The 27,705-nt window shown below is 41.3% G+C and overlaps 1 protein-coding gene across 3 annotated transcripts; it reads right to left on the bottom strand.

Moving 5' to 3' along the window:
• Positions 1–380: 380 nt before the first annotated feature.
• On the bottom strand, positions 381–26,782 carry LOC131466337 (regulator of G-protein signaling 12-like). Of its 3 annotated transcripts, none has more exons than XM_058639506.1 (17): positions 26,662–26,782; positions 26,379–26,436; positions 20,163–20,184; positions 13,161–13,330; positions 10,687–10,779; positions 10,377–10,520; positions 9,370–9,552; positions 9,128–9,278; positions 8,756–8,835; positions 8,351–8,563; positions 7,680–7,753; positions 7,471–7,597; positions 7,097–7,193; positions 6,907–6,977; positions 5,760–5,931; positions 5,091–5,621; positions 381–1,368 (listed from the first exon to the last, which is right to left on the bottom strand). In XM_058639506.1, exons 1-17 carry the CDS (start codon positions 26,724–26,726, stop codon positions 920–922), a joined length of 2,700 nt encoding a protein of 899 aa, XP_058495489.1. In that variant the 5' UTR covers positions 26,727–26,782; the 3' UTR covers positions 381–919. The 3 variants fall into 3 exon arrangements, with proteins under 3 accessions (XP_058495489.1, XP_058495492.1, XP_058495490.1); XM_058639509.1 differs by having other exon boundaries at positions 26,379–26,465; positions 26,662–26,747; XM_058639507.1 differs by lacking the exons at positions 20,163–20,184; positions 26,379–26,436; positions 26,662–26,782 and adding an exon at positions 16,659–17,334.
• Positions 26,783–27,705: the final 923 nt, after the last annotated feature.

Below are 27,705 nucleotides of genomic sequence, written 5' to 3'. Positions count from 1 at the left end.
TACTTTCCTGGGCCCAAAACTGTCCCCATTTTGGCAGGAAGCTGCGTTGTTCAAATCCACATATGTATATAACCGGCGGCGTATATATACCAGAGAATATGTCGGGGAACTTGTCTGTTTGGCGGCTGTATTTATAAAAAGTGAAGATGGTGGACAGGCGTCGTGCTCATTGTGAGAGCATTTTACAGATCACCAAAGATCCCGAGAGACGGCAGAGTCGGTTCACCGCTCAAAGTGAGCTTAGAAGACGGAGTGATGGGAATCCACAGGCATAGTGATCATATCAGGTATAGAATCCAACACGAACTGACTTTAATGCCTTATTTATTATACATGCTTTTATTGCAATGTCTAAGGGTTCTCTGGAGCAGGATAAGGGAAGACTTCTAATAAACTTTAGGATTTCAGGATACTGCAGGTCTGGAATTATATCAGCTCCGGCTGTTGTACACATAAAAAAAAAGTGACCCTCGGGTCATTAGAAGGGTCAGATAAATTCAGTCTGTCAAGTTGTGCGATACATTAGCAAATATAAAGTGTGCAGTGAACTCTGAGGACCTCAAACTGACCTTTGAGATGTTTATTTCTGAGGAGCCTTTCCTGCCATGTTGGTGTAGACACGCTGAGTCATGTGACATATGGACATAAGTACAGTGCAATGAAGTTGTGTTAACATTCCACTGCACAGTACAAACCAAGAATGAGTCTGCAGTATGGAATTGGGACATAGCATGTGATGATTAATCCCAGTGTGTCATTAGAAGCCCTCAGTACGGAATCTGGGAGCAGCTGCACAGTTGTTGACATCAAGCTCTTTGCCTCAGCTCTTAACCAGGACAGTGTTTCAGCTGCTGCAGAAACCCTCGGTGTGTTCAGATTCACAGACGCATCATCAGCAAGACAATCTCGTCATTCCTCCTCAAACAAATGTTGCTTTTACTTTATTCCGGTCTGTCTGCCGTTTGCCCTCACCCTGCTCCAAATGTCTCTTGGCTCTGACCATGGAGGGCAAGTCTGAAGTCTCGTACACTGCCGACCTCATCCTGCTGCCATGGTTGCGCAGCTCCAAGGCCACGCCCTCCCACTTCCTGTCCAGATCTGAGTTCTGGGATCCTCTGCGGTTTTGCCTGGTGTCAGTGTTGGCCCCGATGTTATCTAAATCCAAAGCTCGTTTTGGGGTGAAGCGGGACACAGGTGACTTGGATTTTCGACGTGAGCGTAGAGGAGGTCGTGATGGAGGAGGAGGAGGAGGAGGAAGAGGAGGGGAAATAGAGGGAGGGATGGGGTTGGAAGAGGTTGTTCTTCGGCTGTGCATTTTGAACCCCCCTTGTCCTCTTTCCTCCCCTCTCCATCTTTCTCTGTCTTTACCTGAGAAAGAAGAGGCTGCTTTAAAAATCAGACAGAGACAACCTAAGCAACGAGCAGAGGCGAGTGCAATAAAAGAAATGGAAACACACCAGCACTGCAAACAATACTCATGCAAGGAGCTTTCAGAGGAAAGCACAAAATAAAAATGCTCAAACCATGAACCAAAACTAAAAACATCCTCATCACTTGGGATGTTTTTGGACATCACCGGGTACCTTACGATATGATATGTGATACATGGTCCACGACACCAATAATATTAGGATACAACTTCTGTGATCTTTTGCAAGACAATTGTCATGAACAAGAAAGCTTGTGGTGTTTAGTTGTATTCTTGTAGTTGTATTCTTCTTCCCCTTGTGTTTTCCTGCCCGTCTGATTGTCTGCCCTGCCCTGATTGTTTCCACCTGTTCCCCATTACTGTGTCTATATATGGTCTGCGCCTCCCTTTGTCTTGTCAGGTTTTTGGACTTTTTGTTTTCTACTTTGTTAAAGGCCTTTTTTTTCTAGTAGTTTTTCCCTCAAAAGAGTTGTTGTTGTTTCTTAGCTTTCCTCAAAAAAGTGATTTTGTTTGTTAGCTTTAGCCGTTTTTTGTTAGTGTTTTTTGTTGCACTTAAAAGTTGAAAATGAAATAAAAGTTGGTTATTTTTCACTTGGTTTCCCGAGTCGTGCAACAATCACATCCCAACACATCACGATATCTGTTTAACTGAAGAAAAAAAAAAAAAAAACGTCCATGAAAAGTTAAAAGTGCAGGATTTCTCAATTTATTCACAACATAGAGAACAAAGTGCATAAAGCTATATTTTGAACGTGGTTGGGGTATCTCTAAACGTAGCTCCACCATTATCCCACCCAAGTTTCCCTCATTCATTTGAGTAGCGCCACCATAATGTGACAGCAAGTAGCAACACCCAATGTGTGAAACTGGAAGGGACTGTTTACTTTAGAGCGCCAAGTAGGGTAGAAGCCATCTAACATGTAGGCCTACTAAACTTTAAAAATTGAATTGTCACTATGTGACTATGTAAACAGATCAAACCTCCACAATACACTGTGAGAGAGAGATGAAAGGCATTTGGAAACTAAATGAAAGTGACACATTTTCCCATGGCACTTGGCTCACTTCGCTATGACATCATGGGTAAGAGTGGTAGGTAATTCTCTCGCTCTCGCTCTCTCTTGTGTAATTCTTGTGTTCCCATCTTGATACAAACTGCTGCCATCTACTGGCTCAGAGAAAAAGAGACATCACTTTATCTGTGACAACTGGATTTTTTCAAATGGCTCTATTTTTTAAAAATCATGTAACTGGCTTCAAACCCATTGTTGCATCTGCAAGTAACTCTATTGTTATTATTATTTTTAATAATTCGATACAGCTAAGCACAACTGATGACATTCCCCTCAGCTATGTGCGGCGCCTATACATCAAAGCTTCACACCTTTAAAGCTCATTTTGAAAGTATAGCGATTTATGATTGGAATATTTTTGGTCAGACTCCACTAGGAGAAACTGTTTTCCTCTTGGCACGTCTCGCCACTTTGTTACTTGGTCTTCTCGCCAGCAGATGAAACCATGTGAGATGACAGGAATCAAGAATTTGTCACACATTCCACCTTGGATTTGTGTTGTTCATGTTAACATTTAAGAAAACTGGTCTGAAACATGATGACAATATTGTATTATGATTGATGCAGAGTCCCTTTATGGCCCTTTATGTCATGACTTAACACAATAAAGAGCTGTCTAATGAGTGAATGATCTGTATTTATATAATGCATTTCTTAGTCTTCACTGTTTTGCCATTCACCCATTCACACTCATTCACTCACAGCACAGCACACCTATCATACCCATTCACATGCTGCTGGCACAGCTGCCAGGATGGTTAGGTGTCTTGCCCAGGGACACATTGGCATGTAGAGGCTAGTGGGACAGGGATCAAACCCTCAGTTAAAAGATGACCCGTTCTACCACTAAACCACTGAGTGAATGGGTAATAAAAAAAATGTATCATTATTATCATGCATAGACGTTTTAGTCTTTAAAGATCCAGCATGTGAAATACAGGTGGTTCAGTATTGGCAGGGATGTTTATTCTTTGCTCCATTAAGTGCGGCTCAAACAATTGATGATAAAGTAGCAAATCAATAACTTAACAATAACATCTGTCACGTATCACAATGTCCTCCACGGTTTCTTCACTGCCTCTTTCAGCAAGTGTGATGTACGGTAAAGTAGGTCAAAAGTATTCCAGTGAAAAGTGTTCTTAATGACCTTAGGGTTCATTGTATTTCGTACGCTTTTTTCCCATGGCTGTATTTAAGTTTGACTTTTATAATCAGGATGCTATGATGGAAATAATTGCAACCTCTCCATCTGCGTCAAGAGAAAAAATGTCCAAGGACAAATGAGAGTAAATTGAATAGAAAAAAAATCTGTTCATTCTGATGGATTAAGAAAAGACAGTGCAGTCAACTGAACAGAGGAGAATTGATTTCTACTGTGACACAACTGAAGATACAGCAGGAACGGCTGCTTTGCAGTTTCACAACGACTACAACGTAGACTATATAATAGTTGATCATTTTAACTGAGAATAAAATGAAAAGGACGTGGGATAAATTAATGTTTGCCTCAGTACAGTACAGAATATAGTAACAGTAAAAACCTTTAAAAATAAAATGTAATGGTTTAACTTGGGGCATCCAATTTTCCAGCTTAATCTCTGCAGGGGAAAAACAACTGCTAAAAACACTGTTTAACTGCTGGACTGAGGCGAGAAAAGGAGAAAATAAAAGTTGCTGCAGTGTGGTAAAGTGCTAACAAGAAAAATGAAACATGAAGTAAAGCTGTACATGTACAGTTGTTGCAGAACTTTCTGTTCCACTGTGGTTTTCACGAGTGAAAAGATAGTGGGCAAACACAGAACGTGATGCGTTTGAGACGATAAATAACAGCTGAGCAAATGTTCATGGTGCTGCTGTGTGTATGCTTGTATTTTCTAGGTCAGACTATGTCAGCGTGCAGTGAGCTCAAAAACATCTAAATTGGTTGAAAACAACACATGATCCTCTTGTACGTGCAACACTGAAGCCCCCATACCGCTATAGAAAATGTAATTTTACACCTCATTAGATTTCATCAAATAAGATCAAATAAGAACCTGTAAAAATGTTCAAAATCTTGTTATCTGTAATTGGCTAAAGTGCATTGTTAGATTCTGGACACGGGAGGGTTGGAGGGAGATGGAGGAGGGGGTTTGGCACTGGTCATCATCCTGAGCTTTTTCTTCAGCTTACGAAAAATCCACAGCAAGTGCACTCAAGAGTTCACACAGATACACAGCATGCAGAGAAATTACAAACCTAATGCATCAATGTTTCCTCTCTCACTCTAATCTGTGTCATCATACCACAATTGTGGCCTAAAGCAGTGTATACATCACTACATTATTTACATTGATATAATTATATAAACACTTTTTTTTACCTTAGTTACTCTATATTTACATAAATTCTACTAAAAATATTTATGTGACTCGAGTAAATTTAAGGTTGTAGCAGTGAAGTGAATGAAGGGACAAAGGAAATCTGGATGCATTCAGCCACAGACCAAGAGTGACCAACAAAGATCTTCAAACTGACTTCAGGTGGTCCTCAGTCCCGTTTGCAGTCAGATGAAGACAGAGTTTAAAGGTTTCACACAGGAAAGGTACCTGAACTCGGCCGACTGTCCTGTGCTTGCTGATGGGGTCGGGGTTTGCAGGGAAGGGCTGAGGGAGTGATGTAGCTGAGGTTGGGACTGTTAATGTCCCCCTCTCCTACAAGAGTCAGATCTGACAGTGTGTCCTCTTCCTGGATGCATACTCCCCGGCTAGTTTGGGGGTGAATGTGGGAGATGGGTCCAGAAAATGGAGGGAGTGGTCTGGATTTCCTTCTGCCTCCACTTCCAGTACCCAGTGCAGAGCCTAAGCTCTGGGACTGATGGCTTGCAGTGAGCAAGTGGGTGCCGCCACCTCCTCCTCCCCTGTCTTTGCTGAGTGTCTTATTCCCCCGGCGACTGCTGCTGGGGAGGCTGCTGTTGTTGGGGTTACGGGAATTAGGGGTGAAGCAACTGGGCTCAGGGTTGTAAGGAGCAGTCGGCGAAAGGCGAAGAAAGTCTGGAAGCTGCAGGTCGCTTTTGTTTAGCAGGCCTCTCTGGTCATCTGCTCGGTGGCTCTGAGCTTTGAAAATGAGGTCGAAGAATTCTGCAAACACAAACATGAACTTTTCATCCTTCAGTAAACATGCAAAAGAGGGCTATATTCAGTGTGAGCTACAGTGCCACATGTAGCTAGCTAGCTAGCTTTTAAAGCATTTGAAAGCAGCTTCTGCAAAGTCTTTACCTTCAGCTTCATCGATGTTAATCTTTTTCTGCTTTCTTTTATCCAGAGCCTTATGCAGAGAGATAGGGTGGTTGGGTAAGACCAAGCCTCTTAGGTCAGAACCGTGCCCAGCCTTGCCGTTTTGCCCACGGATGTGGGCTGAGCCTGTTTTCCCTGAGCGCCTCTTCTCGCCCTGAGGACCACAAGGACAACCGAGCAGGGTGTTAGAGCCCTGATAAGTCATGGCGATGCAAGTATGGGCACAAGCAATGGCAACACATGGGGACTAATGCTTCTGAAGACAATGATGAATTTAATTAAACATGTATGATTAAAGCTGCAGCGTATGACATTTGGTGTTTTTTGTTGATTATTTTGCCTCTGTGTGGTCTTGGTCATGAATAGAAAAGGTCTAGCATTTGTTGGCTTCATTTGTCTAACACACGGGCTCTGACAGGCAACTATCAGCCTTGTGTGAGGGTGTGTTTTACTTTTATCAAACTGTAGATTACCTATGTTTATTGAGTAGTGAAATTCATTTATTTTCTGTCATACTCATACTTTTACTGTAGCCGCCTTGCTTTACTAGCACAGTGCTGCTGTTGTCTCCATCTGTCTAATAAAGTGAATCACTTCCTGTGTGCAGCACGGTAGTGTTGCCAGGTGACACAAGATCTAATACACTGACAAACGTGTGGAGCTCACATTCACTGAAACATATGTAATAATCACACATCACCTAAGAGAGAACTAACTACACGCTATTAAAAGCCACACTACAATCCCCCTAAGGTGAGAGACAAAGCCTGTTTAAAGGAATCCTCTAACATCGATCATGACCAAATGGTCATTTAACAAATAAAAAAAACAACAACACGACCCTGAGATGCACCGACTGCATCACGGTGGGTGGGTTTGTTATGGAAGAAAGAGAACCAGCAAACCAAACAGCAAAGTTGATGATGCATTCGGTCACAGGCGGACCATTGTGACGGAACATTAGAAACCTTTGCGAGTGTGACGAGGCGCATGCATACAGGGAACTGAAGACAGCAAGAAAGACACTTAGTAGCATCAGCCAGGAAATGGAGACACTTTGTGGGATATGGAACATTCCAGAAAGAAATGAAGAAAGAAATGGGAAATAGAAGACTGGAGGAGATCTTACTGTTGATGGTTGGTTTCTACTTGTAGAGACTGAGACGAGACTCTTCGAATGACCTACTTTATGTTTGTCAACTAAATGAAAGCAGAGAGAGAGAATAATAAAGGACTGCAGTGCAAACACAATTACAGTGTTCTGCTTTGTTCAATGAGCAACATTTGTTTTGGAGAAACACTGCTTGTGTGTTACTTACCCATTCCAGCAGTGTGTTCTGCTGTATCCAACACCACACGCAGTCCGTCCAGGTGGGAAATGGGAATACCTAAATCTAAAGGTTCTGACTCACCACTCTGCATCACATACACACACACACACACACACACACACACAGTCACTCTTTGAGCAAGAACAGAATCTCCTTATCAACTGCTCATCAATCGCCTGAGGTCTTTTCCTGTCCATGCTGGACGGAGCCCAGCTGACTTGGGCAAAGTTGGAAAGATGTTCACCAATTAGACCTTTCCACAATCAATAACTCACGAGCAAAAAGCGGCCAACAATCTAATCGAGAATTTAAAACTACATTCCTCACTGTCTGTACACAGCCAAACTTGATTAATGACTTACAATGCGTGCAACCAAGTCAGAGAAGTGCAGGCCATATTTGGCAACCACAGGCCTGAGGACTTCAGTTACTGGCTTTGTGGGTTTAGCTTTTAGGCCCACAGACCGGTTAATAGGGACTAAGTCGAGTCTGGAGAAGAAAAGAACAGAATTAGGTTTTTGTGGCAGTAGCTTCAGGGGCCAACAGACAGATTTCACTGCTTTTACTGTACCTGAAGAGTGTGCGTTTTTCTAGTCGGAGGTCCCGAGAGCACAATGTCATACACTCTTGGTCCAAAACAAGTGGCTAGAATAGGGAGCACAACATCAAAATTTAAAATCAATTGTTAAGAAGGAGGGACGCTCATTTTGAGTCAGACCAAAAAGAGGAAAAAAATGACCTTTTATTACAACATTAATAGTTCTGAATATTCATTTTATCTAAATGGTATGTTTTCAAACAACTGATTGTAAAGATGTCAGTAAAGATGCAGGGCTTTAACTAAAACAATAACTTGAAAAGCACTAAAACACAAAATAAAACTAAAGAGTTCCCTGCAGAGTTGTGTTGTAATTTGATCCATTGCTCATATAAAAATAATGATTAGTGCAGTTATAAGACAACTTAAATGGGTTTTTATGACAAGAGCAAAATGATGCTGGACATGATTTCTCAATTTGGTTTCTCCTTAAAGGTACAGTGGGAAACATTTAGCAACATTTACAGGTAAAGGTTCAAGTTTCTGAATGTCCCTCACCTCACCCATCCCTTCCAAGTGTGTTGCAAGGGAAGGGTGTTTAGTTTGTCCCTTGTGGGCTACTGTAAATACAAGGTGGTCCAAAATGATGAAATCTGTAGAGCTGACCCAGCTCCTACCAAAGAAAATTAAGTGGCATGAAATACCTTCTCTCCTCCAACCAGGAAGAGGTCTATAGCTGCCAAGTTGATACAGAGCTTCTCACAAAGACCCAGGAGCAAGTCCCTGATGGACACCCCGGACCTCAGCGGCACAGAGCAACATGAGCCGTCCGGCAAGCTTATGTTACACTGCCTCAAGGGGGCGCTGCCCCCTCCACGCTCGGTTGACCCTGATACTGCATCTCTGGAAACATCACCCTGAATGAAGAAAAAAGAGACAAAGTCAGTGTTAAAACAGACAGAAGAGAAGCTGAGCAGAGGAAACCAGACACTGTCACTTTACTCTGTTCTTTTCATTCAAAGTTACTTTCATTCAAGTCAAATGTGACAGGAATGTTTGGCCATTACAGTCTAAACCGATTGTGTGGTGATATCACTTTCCACGCTGACCTCATTCCTCCCCAGCTCCAGACTGGCTCCTGATGACAAGGAACCCTGTGATCCACGCCGACCATTACTGCCAGAGAAATCTGAAAGACATTAAACCAGTCAGAGACAACTGTGGAATCATTCCAAACCTCTGCATCAAACATACATTTGAAAGGGTCCATTATTAAAACCGTCTAATAGTTTCACATTAATAAAATTCCAGGATCACTTCCAGTGTTTTCAACTGTAATTGATTAAACGTCAGCGACAGTGGATGATGAATCATGTGATCTGCGCAGTCAAGTATTTTCGAGTTGTTTTCATATTGGAGCTTTGATTGTTTCTAATAAAACTCCAACAAACTGAACTCATATGATGGCAAAAACTACTGACTGTAGTTGAAGTCAGCCAGCTCTCGCTTCTTGGGACCTTTGCCGAAGCTCCTGTTGCGGGACCAGGAGGAGAACATGCCTTTCCTCTGGTCCCCTGGGTCGTCTCTGCTGTCCTCATTCAAAGATCGACCAGATTTGCTCTTTTTGTCCTCCTATAACACGCACAAAAATGGTGTACATGATGGATGTTAAAACTAATTCATCAAAATTGCTATGAAAAATAATTTGCCATGTATGCATTACCTTCTTGGGCGTTGAGAGGTTGGAGCGGTCAGAGCTGATGATGCTGTGTTTGAAAGTTGGGCTGTTGGGGATGTGGTAAGGGTCAGGCAAGGGCCTGCCCTCCACCTCCGTCAGCATACACTCCTGGTACAGGAAAGACTTGAGGAAGCGGGTGTAGCTGTCAAACTTCATCAGGTTAAAGATCTACAGAACAGGAGGGGAATAAGTAATCAAGGGATTAAACACAGAAAAGACGAGAAGAAAGGACAAACACAAGAAAGTGAAATGGATTGAACACAGGACAGGAAAAGAAGCAACAAATGGCAACAGCAAATGGACACACACAATGAAGGGCAAGACCAGAAAGAGGAATGAAGAAGATGGAAGGGTTAAAAAGAAGAAACAGATGGAAAGAGAACAAACTGATGGCAACAATTTGCTTACAGATATTGAGAGCACAGGAGGGTAAATAAGTAGTTAAATCATATCAATATATTTTTCTCTCATCAATCTACACTTCATACCACATGATACAAATGGAAAAACAGAAATTTCCCCCAAATTTTCCACAAATTCATTAAAAGAAACAGAAGAAGCTCAGGCTTCCCATTCTGTCAACCATTTCTACACATTTTTGGAGTTCACCTCTTGGAAATAAAATTGATTTGACATCATTTTCAGCTGTTAGAATCAATATAGCCTTTCAGTAACTACACCTCTCTCCTCCATTCACATCCATGATGCCAGACAGGATAAGATGCTAAGATGAATGGTAGACCTTATGTTGTTTGAGCACGCAGTGCTGTAATAATAGTCCATTTTCAATGTTTTGATCTATTTTGATCCATATTAATGAGTAATAAAAATAATAAACTGGCTCTTCAGGGCATGAAGTGTTTCATAAGGAAGGTCAAAGTTTTGAGTCATCTTAGTACAATCTGTTGAATTGAGAAACTTCCTCTTTTCTAAAAACACTTAGTGGTAACCTTGAGTTTGGAGTTGGTAAGCATACTTGCTGTAGTTACTACCTGCAGTTGCTGCTCCTTGAACATGTCAGGTCGAGGAGCATTGAGGATGTCATCAGCGAGCTGAGCCTGACTGTCGATGTTGACCGGCGTTGTAGATTTACTGGACAGGAAGCTGTTGTAGATCTCCCTGGCGCGCTGAGAGAGCTGGAGGGTGGAGGAGAGGTCGAGGTTTAAGGTTTAATGAGACGGCGGGAAAACTAATATGAGAACTGGGAGCTGATTAACGGCTCACAGATTGAGTTAATTACTGCTAGAGGGCTGTAATTAGATATGCATGCTGTGACCAAACAATGTCTTGCATGTGTGTTACCTGTTTCTTGTCATTCTCAGGGACGTGGCTGAAGAACTCACAGGCCTGCCAAAACAGGATATTCTCCTCACTGAACTCTTTCTTCAGGAACTCCTGTAGTGAGAATGAACGGTGCATTGAACTTTTCCTTCTTTTTTTACATTTTTAACATGGATACGACACACTAAGGCCTCATCCAGACATGGTATCAACATCTGTCCTGAGAGATCTAATCAGTGCACAGTGTTGAGTATAGCTGTTCACATCTGGCAATAAAATGCTTCATGGACATCCTGTGTGGCCCCATGTGATCAGATCTGGCATCATCTGTGCTATATTCAAATACAAACTGGTGTCATTTCTGAACACAGTAACAAAACAATTATGTTTTCAAAGAGTCTGACTGAACAGATGTGTCCACTGTCAGTGTGTGCACGCCTGAAGTGTAGGGTGACCACCTCCAGTCAGACAAAATGTGGGACAAGTAGCATGGTGAAGTGGGACAATGTGGGACAGACGTAATAATTTAAACTTAAGATATATTGTCTATCTAATTTACCAAGAAACATTTTTTAAACCCACCGACCAAAGGATTAAGACACTACCTGACCCAAAATATAACCCAAAGTTTCTTCAGATTAAGGCATTACTGCAGTCGGTAGAGCGATATGAATGTGTGTGATGTACGGCATGATAGATGCTCGTCACTTCTGCTGCCTAAACTTGAAAAACAATTGCACTGATTTGCATGTTTCTTGATGATGTGCTCACATGCACCATGTCGCTTCACAGCGTATTCTCCACCATGCCCCACAGAAAAACTGCTTTTGCATAAAATGCAAAAAGCTCTCTCTGCTTCGCCATCTGCAGGTCTTAACCAAGAGCATGTTGCGGTCCATTCGCTATTAAAAGTGCATCTTCTCTTTTTCGTGGCCACACATGCCATGGCTGCTTAACCTGACCGAACAGCGCGCTCTCCAATTTGAGATTATTGACAATGTTGAGGAGGCACCAGTCAACAGTTTGATTGACGTACGACTCAGCCTATCGAATACCGCTTTTATTGCTCCCCTCTGAACTATTGGACATAAGTTAACAGTACGCCTAATGGACGTATCCGTGTGTTTATTTTCAATTAGGCAGGGTTGAATGAAAAAGAGGGACAGATGCTCAATTTGCGTGAGATGGGACAAAGGGTAAAACAGGTGGTCACCCTACTGAAGTGACCAGTAGTGATTACAAAATGGAAGAGATTAAAAAAAAAATTCTAACATGTTGTAACATGAAATAAGATTTTAACCACTGGAGTAAAATGAATCATGTGTTGATTAATGTTAAGATTGTTGCAGTTGCTATGAATAAATCGACATTTGGCTGTTAAACAGCAGCAGGAAGGGGGACGTACGTTGAAGAGTCAGACTCTAATGTGTCCTAATGTGGACAGATTGCGTTAATGCTCAAGAATGTGGCCTCAAACCACCTCCAATGATGGAGGACGCATTGGATGTGTCAGACCTGTACCATATCAGGAGTGCTTAGTATATATTGGTTATATATCATAAGCAACATATAAATATTGTCATGCACCGTTTGTCCATGTCATTTTATTGTGAAAATCCCCTCTTATTTTGAAGTATTTTCGTCCCTCTGTAATTACCCCAACCTGTTTCACCTGTGTCTTGTTCGTCACAGCTGTTCGTCGTCTCCCTGATTCCTCAGTGTATTTAACCACTCCCCCTTCCTTTGTCTGTTTGTGAGTTTGTGTTCGTCCGTTGCCGTTTCAACACGTTGTTTTTCTGAGCTCTCCTCTGTTTTTGTGGTTCGCAAGTCTGTGGATTTATTTGCATGTGTGTGCTTCTGTGACTCTGCTAATCTCTGTTTACCTGTTCCAGTCAGTGTCCTGTTCCTCGTTGATCCCACGCCTGCACTTTGTGTCACACATTTGAGGATCTTCGTGCCTGTTTTCCTATTTTTGTGTGCTTTAAGAATAAACTCTTTTTAATTACCACTGTCCTGCATTTGGGTCCAGTCCTGTACTTGATAAATATGTCTTTCCCTGTGTCCAACTGCAGAGGCCATTCATTCTCTTGTCGTGAAATGAACACATTTTTTAAACTCATGTCACAGCAGATGTAGATATACATTTTCTTCAATAAGCAAAATAAACACAACATAAATTATAGTTGTCGAGGTCACCAGCATAGAAGTCAAGGAGGCAGCAGCTTATTTAGCCTACTGTTGTTGTCATTAGTCATATTGATAGATCTTGGTGTGTTTGCCGTTAATACATTTTAAAGCCAATATCTGCCGTATTTGTCCAAAGACAAATGCTCAACCTGTCATGACCCTACAAATGATATGGCTCAGTTCAAATGTGGCTTCAGAATAAAACACACTTCGCATACGCTAACGTGGTGTTGTTATTGACTCTGCAACAAGATCAAATTCAAACTAAGCATGTGCTTTCTAACACCAGTTATGTGCGGTCATCGTACCGAGAAATAGCGGACGCCCACTGGATCCTGCAGCAGTCTCTCGAAGCAGACGGCCCAGCTGGCCACTCTCCTCTCTGTGTGTCGCCGGTGGCTCTGGACGCTGGGCAGGATGGCATTACTGTTCAGACTGTTGTCTCTGCTGCAGCCCTGCAGCTCCACACGGTTCAGCTCTGTTCACACAAATACACACATGTCAAACACCTGGGTAGAGCTAAAAAATATATATATAAAGCTATTTCAAAAACATGTCATGTGGCATCCAACCCAGAGAAACTGTGTTCATATGTGCTGTATATGGGTTTTTGTTGCCTGAGCTTGAACAAAAAAATATTTTGCACATTTAGGAAGAAGGAAGACACAGATTTTAGGAATGATAACAAACAAACAAATAAATAAATAGAATAATGTGTGAGATGTTAGATCTTCATCTAAACAAAGGCATGTAATATCACAGATTTGACCATTTTAAACAACTTTTTAACCACATTAGATATAGGAACACATCTGCCTTCTCTTCTTGCCACAATTTAGGTGCCAGCCTGACATGATTTTGTTTAAATCACAATGTAGTAAATGTGTGTAAAAGGACACATGAACTACCGTACATTTTTTCCCACGCTTTGAACCCTGCGGCCTATACAACGGTGCGGCTAATTTATAGATTTTTACTGGCTAACGGCCACCGGGGGGCACTCTCTAGCAGTAAACGCAAAAGTCAGACAGACACAGGAAAAGATTATGCGCTGAAGATGAAGACTTCAGTGGCTTTAGTGCGCAAGAAGAAGATGAAGATAGCGACCAATGACTTTTCTGGTAGGCTAAAATGTTTTCTAATCAGGCGTGTTACTGTCGTGTTGGTGCAGTGTTTATTTTCTAAACAGGCATGTTGATGCCGTGTCGGTTCTGTTTTATTTTCTAAACATGCAGGCATGTTCTCGCCGTGTTTAAATTACGTTGTTTTAATAAAAACAACAACGAAAAACTTCAGTGTAGCGTCTTTCTATGTAAATATCTCATGTTACAACCCTACGCGGCGTTACACTTTTGTCCACGGCCCACTCATTCAGTGCTAGTCACGCGCACTCACTCGCCATTCATAAAGTTGATGCATTCATTAACAAACTCCTTTGATAAGAGATTGAATCCTGGCGCCGCTACTGGTTACAACATGAAAACCTGCGGCTTATATTCAAGTGCGGCCTATATATGTACAAAATGTATTTTCTTTTAAAATTTAGCTGGTGTGGCTTGTAGTCAGGTGCGCTCAATAGGCCGAAATTTACGATAATCAAACTGAGGACAAGGACACACTGTTACCCTATACCAGGCAAAAGTTGTTTCTATTCAGACTGATTTACGAAGGTCCTCTGTCATCATTACATACTGATTTTATTCCAGAAAAGGTAAACAACAAAGAGATAGCATACTTGCATCATTTATAATGGCAAAAGAAAAAAGTAAAAAAAGTGATTGAAGTGAAAGAGTGATTTCCCAAGTTAGTTAGTATAGTATTGATGTATATACCGTATTTACATGAGGTATTTAATAAAATTATCATTATTCTTTATTCATGCAAACAAAAACACAAACATTTAAATTTCAAAAGACTAAAGCATTATCCTGGCACAAAAAAGAACACTATGTGTGCCTACCAGGGCCTGCAGAGTTTTGCATCATGCAAAACAGCATAGTAGAGTCACACAGAAAAGGTGAGTAACCACAGTGATGCAGCCTCAAGCCTGACAAACTAAAAATGGGGCAAAACCACATGTTCGGTTTGTGTTCCTTGAAGGATTGCCCTTCTGTCTTGCCTGTTGATAATAATCAACCAAAACCTAGTAAGCTGCTGAGATGACTGAAGTTGCTGCAGCCTCACTGAATTAATCCCACCGTTCAACTTCAAGTAAAATTGAAGCTGTGCAGCTTTACAGCTCAATTCATTTGTGGGGAAAAAGAAAGAAAGGAACATGTCTGTGGACACCTTCTTCTTCATCAACTGATTTAGGAGTTCCAAATAGTATTTCAGGGGGAACATGAACAGTTTGACCTACTTCTTTGTTGCAAGTATCACAAGAAGAGCTAAAAGTACATTTTGGTGGCAAGAAACTTTGGTACATCCACACTGAATGCGTGGCACAACTGTTGTTTGTGGGCATATTTGACACACTTCTCCATTTAAATGATGTATTTGTGTGTACAAAAAGCTCCTTTGTGCTGTAAATAGATTGAAAAAAGTTTTTTTAAAAAGGTGCCTATTCCATCTTTAGTCCAGAGTCCACTATAATTCAGATTATAGTTTAATTAGAGTATTTGAGGCTGATTCCATCACATGAACTTCTTTTTAGTAATCCACTTGTAATTTTATTAATCATACCATGTTTATTTATTTGTCATTGTTTTTATTCTGTCTTTCAATTGTGTTACTTTGATATCTTTTATGTGATGATGCTTATCTTTTAAGATTCAAAGTTTGTTTATTGACATATGCACAGTAAAGAAGCACATTTCCCTGTACAGGTCTCGCCAGGTCTCGCTTGAAAAAGAGGACCTTTTTAAGTTTTTAATCTCAATGGGATTTACCTGTTAGTTAAAGTTAGGGTGAGAGATTATATTCTGGAACATTTTTAACTGTATTGTTTAAAATCCTCCTCACCCTGATTGTAACCAATTAATTAATGCATTGTCACAAAAATGAAAAATGTCAGTTAGCTGTGGAACGGACAGGCCTCTAAAAACACCATCCAATCATATGAACGGCCCGAACAAATGAATTGGATCGTGATGCGTCAATCTTCATGCACTAATTGCGCATGCTCAGAAGGCAAAGCCAGAGTTTATGCCAGCTTGCTTAATCCAACAAGACAGTTGCAGCAACGTTATGGCAGAAAAGGTGCCAACAACAGGTGTTGGTCGCAAACAAAAAGCAGTTTTCTGATCCAAGACCAGAGTAAACATCAGTGCTGCGTGTGGATGGCGGCGACAACTGAAAGCCCAGAAAGGGCTGCAAAGTGATGACCCTCTCTCTACTGGACTGGTAGGTTAACTTCATGTCTTTGTGAAATTGTTGGTATTTGTTGTTTTTCATCATCACATTCCAAAAAGTCACAGAAAAGTACCCAAAGTTACCAATGCTGTGCAGTGCTTGTGAATCTGTGTTTATTGTGCGTTCCTGTGCTCTGGAGGTGTAGCTTCACATGCTAGTCTGAAGAAAGGGGCCTGGACTATTGAATTCAAAATGTAGCCTGCTCAAACTGTTTGTCCAGGATCTCCAACCCTACCTTTAATAGTTAAACGGCTACATACACACAGGTTCAGCTAATCTAGTCCCCAACCTACAGGTGGTACAAAAACATTTAAATACGCAAACAATGTGTAACATTTGATCAGAGTACTCTTCCTAAACTTGGTAATAATTGATATCCAACATTAGAGACATTTGCAGTCAATCTTTGTGCCTAAAACCCACCTTTACTAACTTCACTAAAAGCACTTCCTCACCTGGGTAGAGCTGGTAAGAGCCTGTGTGGTGCCAGCGAGGCATATATCGAGTCCTGAGGGGAATCCAGGCCCCTCCATCCATAATCAGCCTATCAGAGCCTTTAACCACCTCGACATATACTAGGCTGAGCACAAGGTCCAGGACATGGCAAACACACACTCACTCCCAGCTAACAGCATTACCAGGAGGAAGAGAGAGAAATGGGGGAAAGAGGAAAAGAAGAAGATGGAGAATGAAGGACATAGAGAGAGAGAGGGAGAGAGGGAGGCTGCTGGTGGGGAACCAAACTGTCTGACAACCTGAGAGACCACAGAGAGTCAGGTCTCAGTGTGCACGCATACAGACAGAAACACACACACACACACTCACACAGTTGCAGGCAGGTAAGTGATACAGGTACACACAGGGATCAAGATAATGAATAATTCAGAGTCGAGGGAGGTGGGAACTAAAAACGGCACAGTGCACACGTGTCCATGCACACACACACACAAACACACACACACACACACACACACACACTGCAGTATTGATGAGGCCCTTGTTAAAGGCCACAGCTGAGACTAATGAGCATGTGGATCTCATACAGCCACAATCAAATATACAAACACACACACACACACACATATTATAGACAGACACGTGCAAAGAATATCTTCCTTACACCACTGTCTAATTACTGTGGTCGACAATAATACTGTGACTTTTTTATTGTCCCCCCCCCGAGAGAACAAGTTTAGGAGAATCCACAAAGGTTTTGCTTGGGAGCCCTGCATGTGGAGCTTTTTTTGGAAAACAGGTCTCTAAGTTAAAAAAAATCCCAAAAAGCCACCCTCGCATTCTCCTGTTTGCCAGTTGTTCTCAAACTTTTAATACCAAGTACCACCCGAGAAAATATTGAGCTCATGAAGTAACATCAACGAGCAAAGTCAGCTCACAGGAGGCAGATTTATTCCCAATAAGATCATTTACTCTCTCATCATCCTCCTCTTCCTCACATATACTTCACACCTGGTATAGTGATATTAGATTAAGATGAGAGATAAGGTGACTCTAATTAGTATTATTTAATGTATTATTGCTTTCTTATATATACCCTGGTTTATGCAGTCGAACAGTATTTATTATTTTCCTCCAAGTACCACCAGAGGAAGCTCATGTACCACAGGTGGTACACATACTACAGTTTGAGAACCATGGCTGTATAAAATCAATATACGCTAAACGTCACATAACAACAATCATGCTCCACGTCTTCTTCTCTGTTTTTGGTGTATTTCGGTAGCAGTGTTACAGCACCACATACAGGCCTGGCATGTGTATGACAGCAGTTACAGACGGAGACATTTCTTGAATCTATGCCTAAATCTTAAAAAGGAAAGTTCTGTTTCAGTGTGAATAAGGTGTCTGTAAATGTAGAAGGAAAGCCAGTTTTCCACTTCACTGCATGCTCTCCTCCGGAGACACACGGTGTTAACTATGGGCATAAACACATGAGAGCTGTGTCTGCCGTGAACCCTACTCCCCTCTTTTGTCCTTTTTCTCACCTCCTCTCCTTCTTGTATCAGCCATCCCAGTAAACTGTGTCTTTCATGTTCATTATTGAGGTGTTAATGCACCATTTGTGTTTTGTTATCACTGACAAAATTCACATCAGCGTACTTCACATGAGAAATCAACACACCATAATGATGCAAACCATCCAGTTCAAAGCCAGAATGTGAATGGCTTGATTAGGCCTGTTGTAATTATTTCACAATCCTCGGATCCCAATTATTTCCTCTCGTCACATATTCATTTTCATTAAGTTTCATGAAGCTGCATGAAGAAGAAATATCATATTCTGGTCTTTTCATCTTATCTTCCCATCCTCTGGCTGTGCATCTTCTGCTGTAGTTTATTAGAACATGAGTGGAGCTTCGGTGCCACTGACTGTTGAACAGAAGATCAATCTTGTGGTGCTTGACATTTTGAGGAGCACGAGCAGCGTGGATGAGTTACAAATCCCATCAAAACATCACTGTTTTCATGTGGTAAAATGGCGTTGTATTAATGAGTTGTAGTATCGTTATTATGACAAGTTACTGTCCACTACATTTCATGACTGTGACAGCCCTTGGTATGACACCCTGATTAAAACAGTCACACAGTGACAGTTCACACTGGAATTTGTGCCAGATTTAGTTTATTTAGTAAAAGCAAAAAGCCAGTCCCATCCATGGCGTGTTTACAAATGCTCATGTGCAGATATTACATTGACAGATTTGAGATTATAAATTGCAGCCTGTCAACAGCGGCAGAGCAGGCAGAGGTGAGGAATATATTGTGTGTATACATATCTATATATATAAATTAGGGCTGTCAGTAGATTAACTAAATTGACTAATTAATCTCACATTTTGAAATTCATTAATCTAGATTAATCGCGATTAAAAGTTTGCTTTTCTTTCAAAATGAATTAGTGATCAGACACCATTCATTTCATTGTATCTTTCTTTTTAAACACAGAACTACACATAGAACTATATGATTTCAAAGAGACTCGGGTCTATCAAGTGCCAAGCAGGTCATCTTAAAATAAAAGCTCAGCATGGATGACTGCCATCCTGTATGCAACAAGAACATTGTGTAAACATCACAACAACAACAGCTGCCAGCATATTACGGACACTATCAGTTTGCCACTTATTTTCCACTCGTTGGCGATGTGGAGGAATTCCTCTGCTCAGGTCTCAGCAATTAGTTGCACCCTCTGTTTTTTTGAAAGTTGATGCAAAGGATCGCAACTTCCAATCATTGTCAATAAATTGTACTGTGACACCTCGGTAGTTGTCATATAGCATAAAACCTTTGTCTTATCGCGGGGTTCTGCCGCTCCGCTTCTTAAAATGAAACCTTACGCCCAACAATCCCTCACCTCTCTCCATCTATCCAAACCTATCCAAGAGACTGTTTCACGCTAATAATTTCCAGCTTTCATGTCAGAGGTCAGCACACACCAGAGGTAAACAAATTTGCGTAAATCTTGGCTGTATTAATCGCAAATATACAGTATATATGTATATAAATTCCCCACTCACTTGGGGGAGATTTTTTCTTCTCTCCTCTATAACAGAGACCTGGGATCCTGAGGTTTTCTGTGCTGTACTTAGCTGTTCCTTTGACTTTTCTCAAGCAGAGATCTCAGATGTTCTTCCTGGAAACTGTTGGAACCACTCTCCAAGTTTGGGGGTCACAGCTCCTTGTGCTCCTATCATCACTGGGACCACACTTTGCCCACAGTTTGCCCACAGTTCTCCGCCCTCAGTATTTCTCAAGCTTCTCCTGTTCCTTCTTCTTGATGTTGCTGAAGTTTAGGATTACCATATCCATCACTACTGCCCACTTCTGCTGCTTATACACCACTATATACAGTTATGTGTGCGTGTGTGTGGGTTGATCATCATGACAACAACAAATGGGAGTGATTTTACAGTGGTCAGTGGTGAAGTACATCCACTCACCTCCATCGGAGACTGCAGAGGACTGGAAAAGAGCACACAGAGAGACATGGATTAGGATCTTCGCTAATAATCTGCGCACCACACACATTCAGACAAGCTAGAACAACACATGAGGGCAAAGAGGCACCTGTCATGGCATGATCTTTGGCAACACGGAGACAGAAACAGGGTGACTGTGTTTCTCACAGGACCAGGCCAATTATCGACGACATATTTTCACCTCATGACATAATGAGGTTACGACATTCCTTGTCTGGTGCGTGAGTGGAATCATCTGTGAACTGGCTGCAAAGAAAAGGGCTGGTGTTTACTGCTGTGTGTGTGTGTGTGTGTGTGTGTGTGCTTTTGCCTCAGATTATTTTTCAATCACACAAACACATGTTTAAACTAAACTTGCATCGGACATGAATCATGTTTTCCTCAAACACACACACACGCACACATACCACATGCTGAGATAGGATGAGATCATCCAACACAAAAACCAGTAATGAAGCTAACTCTTTCAACGTAGGAGCAAAAGGTAGACAGAAGGAAGAAGACAAACAGAAACAAAGTGGAATGGGCAACAATCAAGGGCACGACAGTTTATATCAATATGGAAGAAAGAAGAAGGAGAAAAAAAGGAAATAAATGCTTCTTTCTTTTTTATCCAGATAATTCACTTTAAATGAGCTGATGATAGATGTTACTCTGGCAATTATCTTGCTTATGACAGGTTTTGTATAGTAGATGACAGATGTGCTGGTTTCTTTATAAGATAAAGTTCTGTCTTACAACACAAATCAGTAAACACAGAACGTTTGGGAACATGTGGAATAGTTATCCTCCAACAGAGAGGTCAGAGGTTCAAGCTCCCTGTGGATAATCTAACCTTTATCCAAAGATGTCCACATTCTACAATTATACTCTCACATTTCCCACTATAACCTGATTTCTGACACTAACCTTGTTATTTACACGTCAGCCATTCTGTCAGCCGATGTAAAGTATTGGAGCCTATACAGATCCTGTCATAATATGGCTCAGCTTTGATGCACAGCATGTAATTCCGTTGGTACAACACGTGTTCTCTTGTGATTCATGTGCATCTTGGCAACTGTCTCACTTGAGCCTGTGTGTCCGAGCCATATGGCACAGCAGGCATAAACACCGGGATTAGCTATTTCAGATTGTCACAGGAGATGTAGCGGTTGGCATAAGCGTGTGAGAAGAGCTGTGATGTTACTTTAAATCAGCGGACTGTGGGAGATCCTTCACAGAGGTAGAAACCTCAGCGGTGGAAACAGGCTACCCACTTTTTACACTTTTCAGCAGTGCATATTCTGTCTCTGGTGTGTGTATTTCACGTGTGTTACAATATGCTGTGTGTGTTATGGGAGTAGCTTACACTATGAATGCATATGGCCAACATCTGTTTGAAATGTGTCTTTTGTTTGTGGGGTACTGGGGTTTTCCAAACTTGGCAAGCAGGAAACTTACTGCTAAATGTTTGTTGTGGCGGTGTTGAGTTTCCACTTGTGACACTTTGGCAGCTTAACAGCCAGTCTTGGGTTTGTTAGTGATTTGACTAATGAGTCAGTGAATGCAGCTGTATCTAAGTATGTTTCTATGGACTTAAACAGTGTCTGTGTGATACACAGGGATAAGCCGTATACCCACTACAAAAGGGCCAGGATTTACGTATAACCCTGTTTTTGCAAATAAAAGGTGGGGAAAAAATAATAAATGTCATCACGTGCACATTATTTTGAATATTTTGTAAGTTTATTGTGTTGGTAGTCTGGCAACCCTTGCTGTTTTGTCTTCTGTTTGTGGCATGTATATGTGAGGCCCAAGCATACTTGGTGGTGGAGTAGCTTGGCCCCTCATCCTCAGTTTCCCCATTTCTCCACTTGTTTCCATCACTTCTTCCTTCCTGAAAGCTTCCTTCTGTCACTCAGCTGTAATTCCTCCTCCTCTCCTGGCAGATCCCAGTCATTCCTCACAGCCCACAAATAATGACTGGAGTTTTCCAAACTTTTCCCCCATCCCCGTCCACAACCTCATATTCTCATGAAAATTAAACAGTCTCAGAATTATACGATCAAACACATCAGCCTGCAACAAAGTCCTGCTTCGTCAGTGGCAACGTACTTTTAGCTTCCATGGTTTTCAAACTTAACACTTTTGAAGCACCCTCAGCATTACTGGTAAATGTACCGTGATATCAGCCTCAGCAATGACTGTGGTCACTGTCCTCTGATGCTGATTACTCACAAACATAATTTAAATCTAATCATACGAGAAATGCATTGATATGATCAGCAGAAAAAGTTACACAGTGGTCACAAGATTGGCGGTCATGATTATGGTTTTCACATTTGCGGAGAAGTTACAGATTTTATCAGAGAGAAAATAAAAAACCTCAGGAAGTGTGGACACGAATGAATTTGGACATGTCAACACATACTTTGTCATTTATAAAGTTTCAGATGAAGCATTGAAAGTCATTATTAGGAATAGTTTTCTAACATTCTGAGACAAAATGAGTTTTATTCAATAAATGACAAACAACTGTTGGTTGATGAACTACTCTAGTTCGTATCAGTAGATCCTATCTTATCTGAAGCCCCTTTTGCAACCAATGTGGTAAATTTTATATTACAGTCAGCCTAATGATGCTGGTGTATCGTGAAAAAGATCTTGGAGCGACCAAAGAATTAATCAATTCTTTCAGGATGATTATTTTGGGGGTCTGAGAAGTGCACACATCACTGCGACACATACTCAACCTAAAGATAAGAGGGTGGGATCACATGCACAATCACCACAGACGGACTAAATGAAAAGGCCAGGTCTATTTTTCATACCCACTCAAATCCTTGCTGGTATTTGCGGCTCATTAGACTTTCTGGAATTACAGGGAAATATGATTCACACGCACAAAAAGTAATTGGGTTCAGAGTGTTGATCAAGTAGCAACAAAGTGCCTTACTGGATTACATGCTGTTTAAAAACCTGTTTTTTTTGTCTGCAGGTCAAAACATGTTCAATGACATACATCCTACTCCTTTCAGGTCCCTGAACACAAATTGTTCAGGGGAGCTGAACTTGAAGCCACTCGCCAGGCCCATTTCTGCTGGGTTTGCGTATTGCAGGGAGGGGCTGGTGAACCAGTGCTTTATTAGCAGTGATATGTGGGATAGTCATTCTCACTGTCGTCATATTATATCAATTCTTAGAGCGATGACAGTTTTCTCAACCTCAAGTTTCCAAAACAATCCCTGCAAGTCTGTGTGTGTTCTTGTATTTGTGGCTTTGTGAGGACCAAACGTTGTATAAATCATATGGAGTGAGGACTTTCTGACTGGTCCTCACATATTTAGAGGGTTTTTTGGGGGGTTAAGACCTGGTTTTAGGGTTAGTGTTAGAATTGGGTTCAGGGTTAGGGTTATAGGGTAATGGTTAGGTTTAGGCACTAAGTTCTAATGGTTTAGGTAAGGGTAAGGGGCTGGAGAATGCATTATGGTTAGGAGGGTCCTCACTGTGAATGAACCGCAAAGGTGTGCGTGTGCGTGGAGTTTCTGTTTTTCTATTTTGTAGAATGAGACGCATAGCAACATTTAACACAGTGAATTATACTGTATATGTCTATCTGTAGGAGAAACTGTTTGGTTTTACACATGAATGTACACGCACACACATAAGTCAACAACCAGGGCTGTAACTGCCACCTTTGGTAAGAAGCCAATTTTTATGTGTATGAAAGACATCTTCAACTGACACACACACACACACACACGCACGCACACACACGCACACTATCCTTAAAAGGTGGCTGAGAATTCACAACACAGATTTCCCAACTGCACACTCTGAGAGACACACACACACACACACACACAGACACACTTTCAACTGAGGATGAAACTGCCTCTGTGTGTGTGTGTGTGTGTGTGTGTGTGTGTGCAAACCTGTGTGTTTACTTTTGAAAATGTGATGAATAGTAGCTGCCATTGAGAGGAACAGTCACCCTGCCAAGATTGGACACCATTAAAAACAGCTCAGCTTTAGTGTGGCTCAACTCTAAGAGGAAATGATGAGGTGAATTAGCTGATTAGCTTATTGTTATTGTTATTAATGACTCTAAATGGCTACTTAAAATACGCAGTTGTGACGCTTTTTGGACCCATGTCGTTGTCCCCACAAACATACCCTCTGGTACATCTCTGAAATTCTAGGAAAAGGAATCATAAAAATCCTGAAAGGAAGGAATGCAGATAACATTTTGCTCCCTGACACTAGAGTCACACAGGAGAGGAGGCTCAGAGTCTGAGCGACTGATAAATGTCTCTCACTTAGCTCACACCCTTTAAATTCACAGCTGTCATGCAGAGAGAAGTGGGAATAAGACGTAAAACAACAATCTGATTGAAAAAGTTTGCAGTGCACACTCACATCTGCCACATCAGTGCGTTCAATGAAGTAAATAGCAATAAGAAAGTGACTTTCGCAAGAAGTGAAAGAGCTGACTCGGCTCACCTTACCATTGCTTTACATATTGTGTTTGAGATAAACGTACAAACCACACGAGGGTTTAAAAAAGAGTGTTTTTTCTGTTTTTCTGTCAGAATCTACCCACTGAGGACGTCACAAAATGTAGCACATTTTCAAGAAATCCCTATTATTATCTTATAATGGACAAAACTGTAGAGAATTTCTGTCACAAATCATCAGATTTGAAGGAAAATAGGCATGTGTATGCAGGATTAGACCCTTCCATGTGTTCAGATGTGTATAATTCAGCAACATCTTAACAAATCACGATGAATTTGGCCATGTTTATGTATGATGGTAACAGCTATGAGCAGGTAAATAATTATATACATATGCAGAAGGTCTTCCAGACTTTTGGGGTTTGGATCATGAGGATCAAAATGTAAACAGTTTAAGTGCTGGTAAGTAAAACTCAGGTGTCAAAGTGTTTAAGCCTTGGTGGAGGTCTGCGCTCTGTGCATTGGGAGGAAGAGAAACAGCCTGGAGCTAACGCAAACTCTTCTCACGACGACTCGTGCCTTCCTTTTTTTTCTTTGCGTGTGAGTGTGAGATGGGTTGCAGGTGTGCATGTTTGATTGAATGATGTGTCTAGATGGATCCTGGGAGCTGATTAGTCCTGCACAAGAGGATCAGTGGGAGTCTCCCCACTGTTGTTGCATTCAGGTTTCCCCCCTAGGCCTGGTCATAACATTAGTCTTTCCTCCTGTTTCACTTTACCTTTGCACACACACACACACACACTTACACAGCCTTCGACCACTATCTCCCTTTATTCTTTAAAACAACAGACAGACAGGACGAGCAGGTCATTTTAATTTCTGGCCAATTTGTTTCCCCGAGATCCCCCAATCCACAGCTCCTTGTCTTCATTCATCTCTATTTGTCTTATCAGCTACTTCCATGTGTTTGTTTTTGTTCTGTTATGACCCCAGTGTCGTGTTTCTTTTCCCTGTGTGTGTGTGTGTGTGTGTGTGTGTGAGTGTGAGATGGGCTGCAGGTGTGCATGTTTGATTGAATGACATGTCTAGGTGGATCCTGGCAGCTGATTGGTCCTGCACAGGAGGTTTCCAGTATAAGTGGACTTCCTCGAACCACTCACAGATTCCAGTGTTGCCTGTTCCTCACTTGTAGTTGCCAATGAATGGACAGTCTCACTCTTGCTGTCCCTTTTATGTTTCTGCGTCCATCATTTGCAAACCTTTGCAAAATTTGCAAAATAAATATGAAGCTAATTTGCCTAGTGAGTCAGTGAATGCCAGCAGTGTTTAAGTATGTTTCTATGGACAACAACAGTGATGCAGTCTGTCTGATATGCACTGCAGGTATACACCGTATACCCAATACAGGGCCAGAATTTCTGTATGACCACTAAAAAATGTGCAATAATATAAGTCACAACACCATTCTTGGGCAGAATTAGCACTCAAACAATTTGTTTTTGCAAATAAAAGGTGGGTCATTTTCATTAGAAAACAAATAAAAAATAATAAAATTCAACATGTGTGCTCTGTTTTTGCAGCTAATTGCACTGATGGTCTGGCAACCCATGCTGTTTTGAGAGTGTGTATCTTGAGCACCACTGGACATAAATGAATAAATAAGTAATTTGAGTTAGTAACTAAGTAAATCTCTCTATCTCTTTTTCTCTGTGTGTGTGTGTGTGTGTGTACTACTCACTGTATTGAAGCTCCAGACTCGCTTGAAGGAGAGCCTCCTCCTCAGGTTCATCCTGCTCCTGCTCTCATAGAGGAGGAAACCCACTGTCTGCTCATTTACATATGTGAACCACACAAGCACACACACATACACTCGCTGAGAGAGCTTCTTCAAAAGCTGCTCAGGGGATAGATGAGGACATTCATAGCCATTCCTCAGCACATCTATTTCACTCACACACACTTTGGCATTAGTTTAAATCATCTGCTAAAGACGCAATAAGTAAACCTGACTTGTAACATACCACGTGTGTCTCCCACTACATGAAACACCTCTTCTTCTCTTCTCCTCACAGCAAACTCCATACATGAGCTGACAGGCTGACTAAAAGTTCCATTCTCTCTTAGACACATACACACACTCACTCACTCATACATACAGTCATGTTTCCATAGTGACACGCCCCAATTGGGCAGCACTGTATTTTACAGAAATTGGGCGGGAACCAAGGTCAGTCTGCCAATCATACTGCAGCACAGCTCCGACCTCTGCACCCTCCTCCTCCTCCTCCTCTTCATCTGTGCTTAAATCACAGTTCAGTTGAAACTGTAAATAGAAAGTTTTTATTGCTTCATAATTTTCATTCAGAGGGAGAAGAGAAGAGGAAATTATAATCATTATAGAGTATGCATTTAAACTTGTCATGCTTTATCTATCTCACACACTGGGATTTCCTGTTTTGATTTTCCCCTTCAAATTAATTATAGATAAAGTAACCTGACAAAATTGTCTGTGTGTGTCTAATTCAGTGAAGCAAATACGATAAAATTCCAGGGCAATATCATCACAGCACAGTCCACTTCACAAATGTGTAAAATTCCCCCTCACAAACAAATACAACCAGGGCCAGCAGACTTTATATTAACAGTTTAGTATGTGTCACTTGATAAATCAATGTAAGTTCATTTTACACTGTTAAACTTTCTTTTACGAGTCATTTTCATATTGAGTATAAATTTGAACATGAGAGATGTTGAACACAGGCAATTAAAACAAGAACATTTGTAAAATCACCAACAACTTTCCTAAATGTCTATGTGATCAGTTTAGGGAAACTGGAAATGAAGAGCTCATCAGTTGACTTCTTATCTCTACAGCACCACATTTATTTCTGCAAAGAAAAGTTTAGCATAACTTTCTGTGTCTTTTCTCCTTCTCCTGAAATCCAACACAACTCAACACTGCCCTCTGCTGTTGTAGAGAGGTGTATTGAAGCGACTCCCTCATCTAACGATGACCCATAGTGAATGCATTAGCAGCTAATTATATAAATATAATAGATCCCAGC

This window comes from Solea solea, chromosome 10 (assembly GCF_958295425.1).
Source record: "Solea solea chromosome 10, fSolSol10.1, whole genome shotgun sequence".
NCBI classification, from domain to species: Eukaryota; Metazoa; Chordata; class Actinopteri; order Pleuronectiformes; family Soleidae; genus Solea; species Solea solea.
The sequence above is the reverse complement of the archived record's forward strand: the minus strand, read 5'-3'. Positions and strand labels throughout refer to the sequence as shown.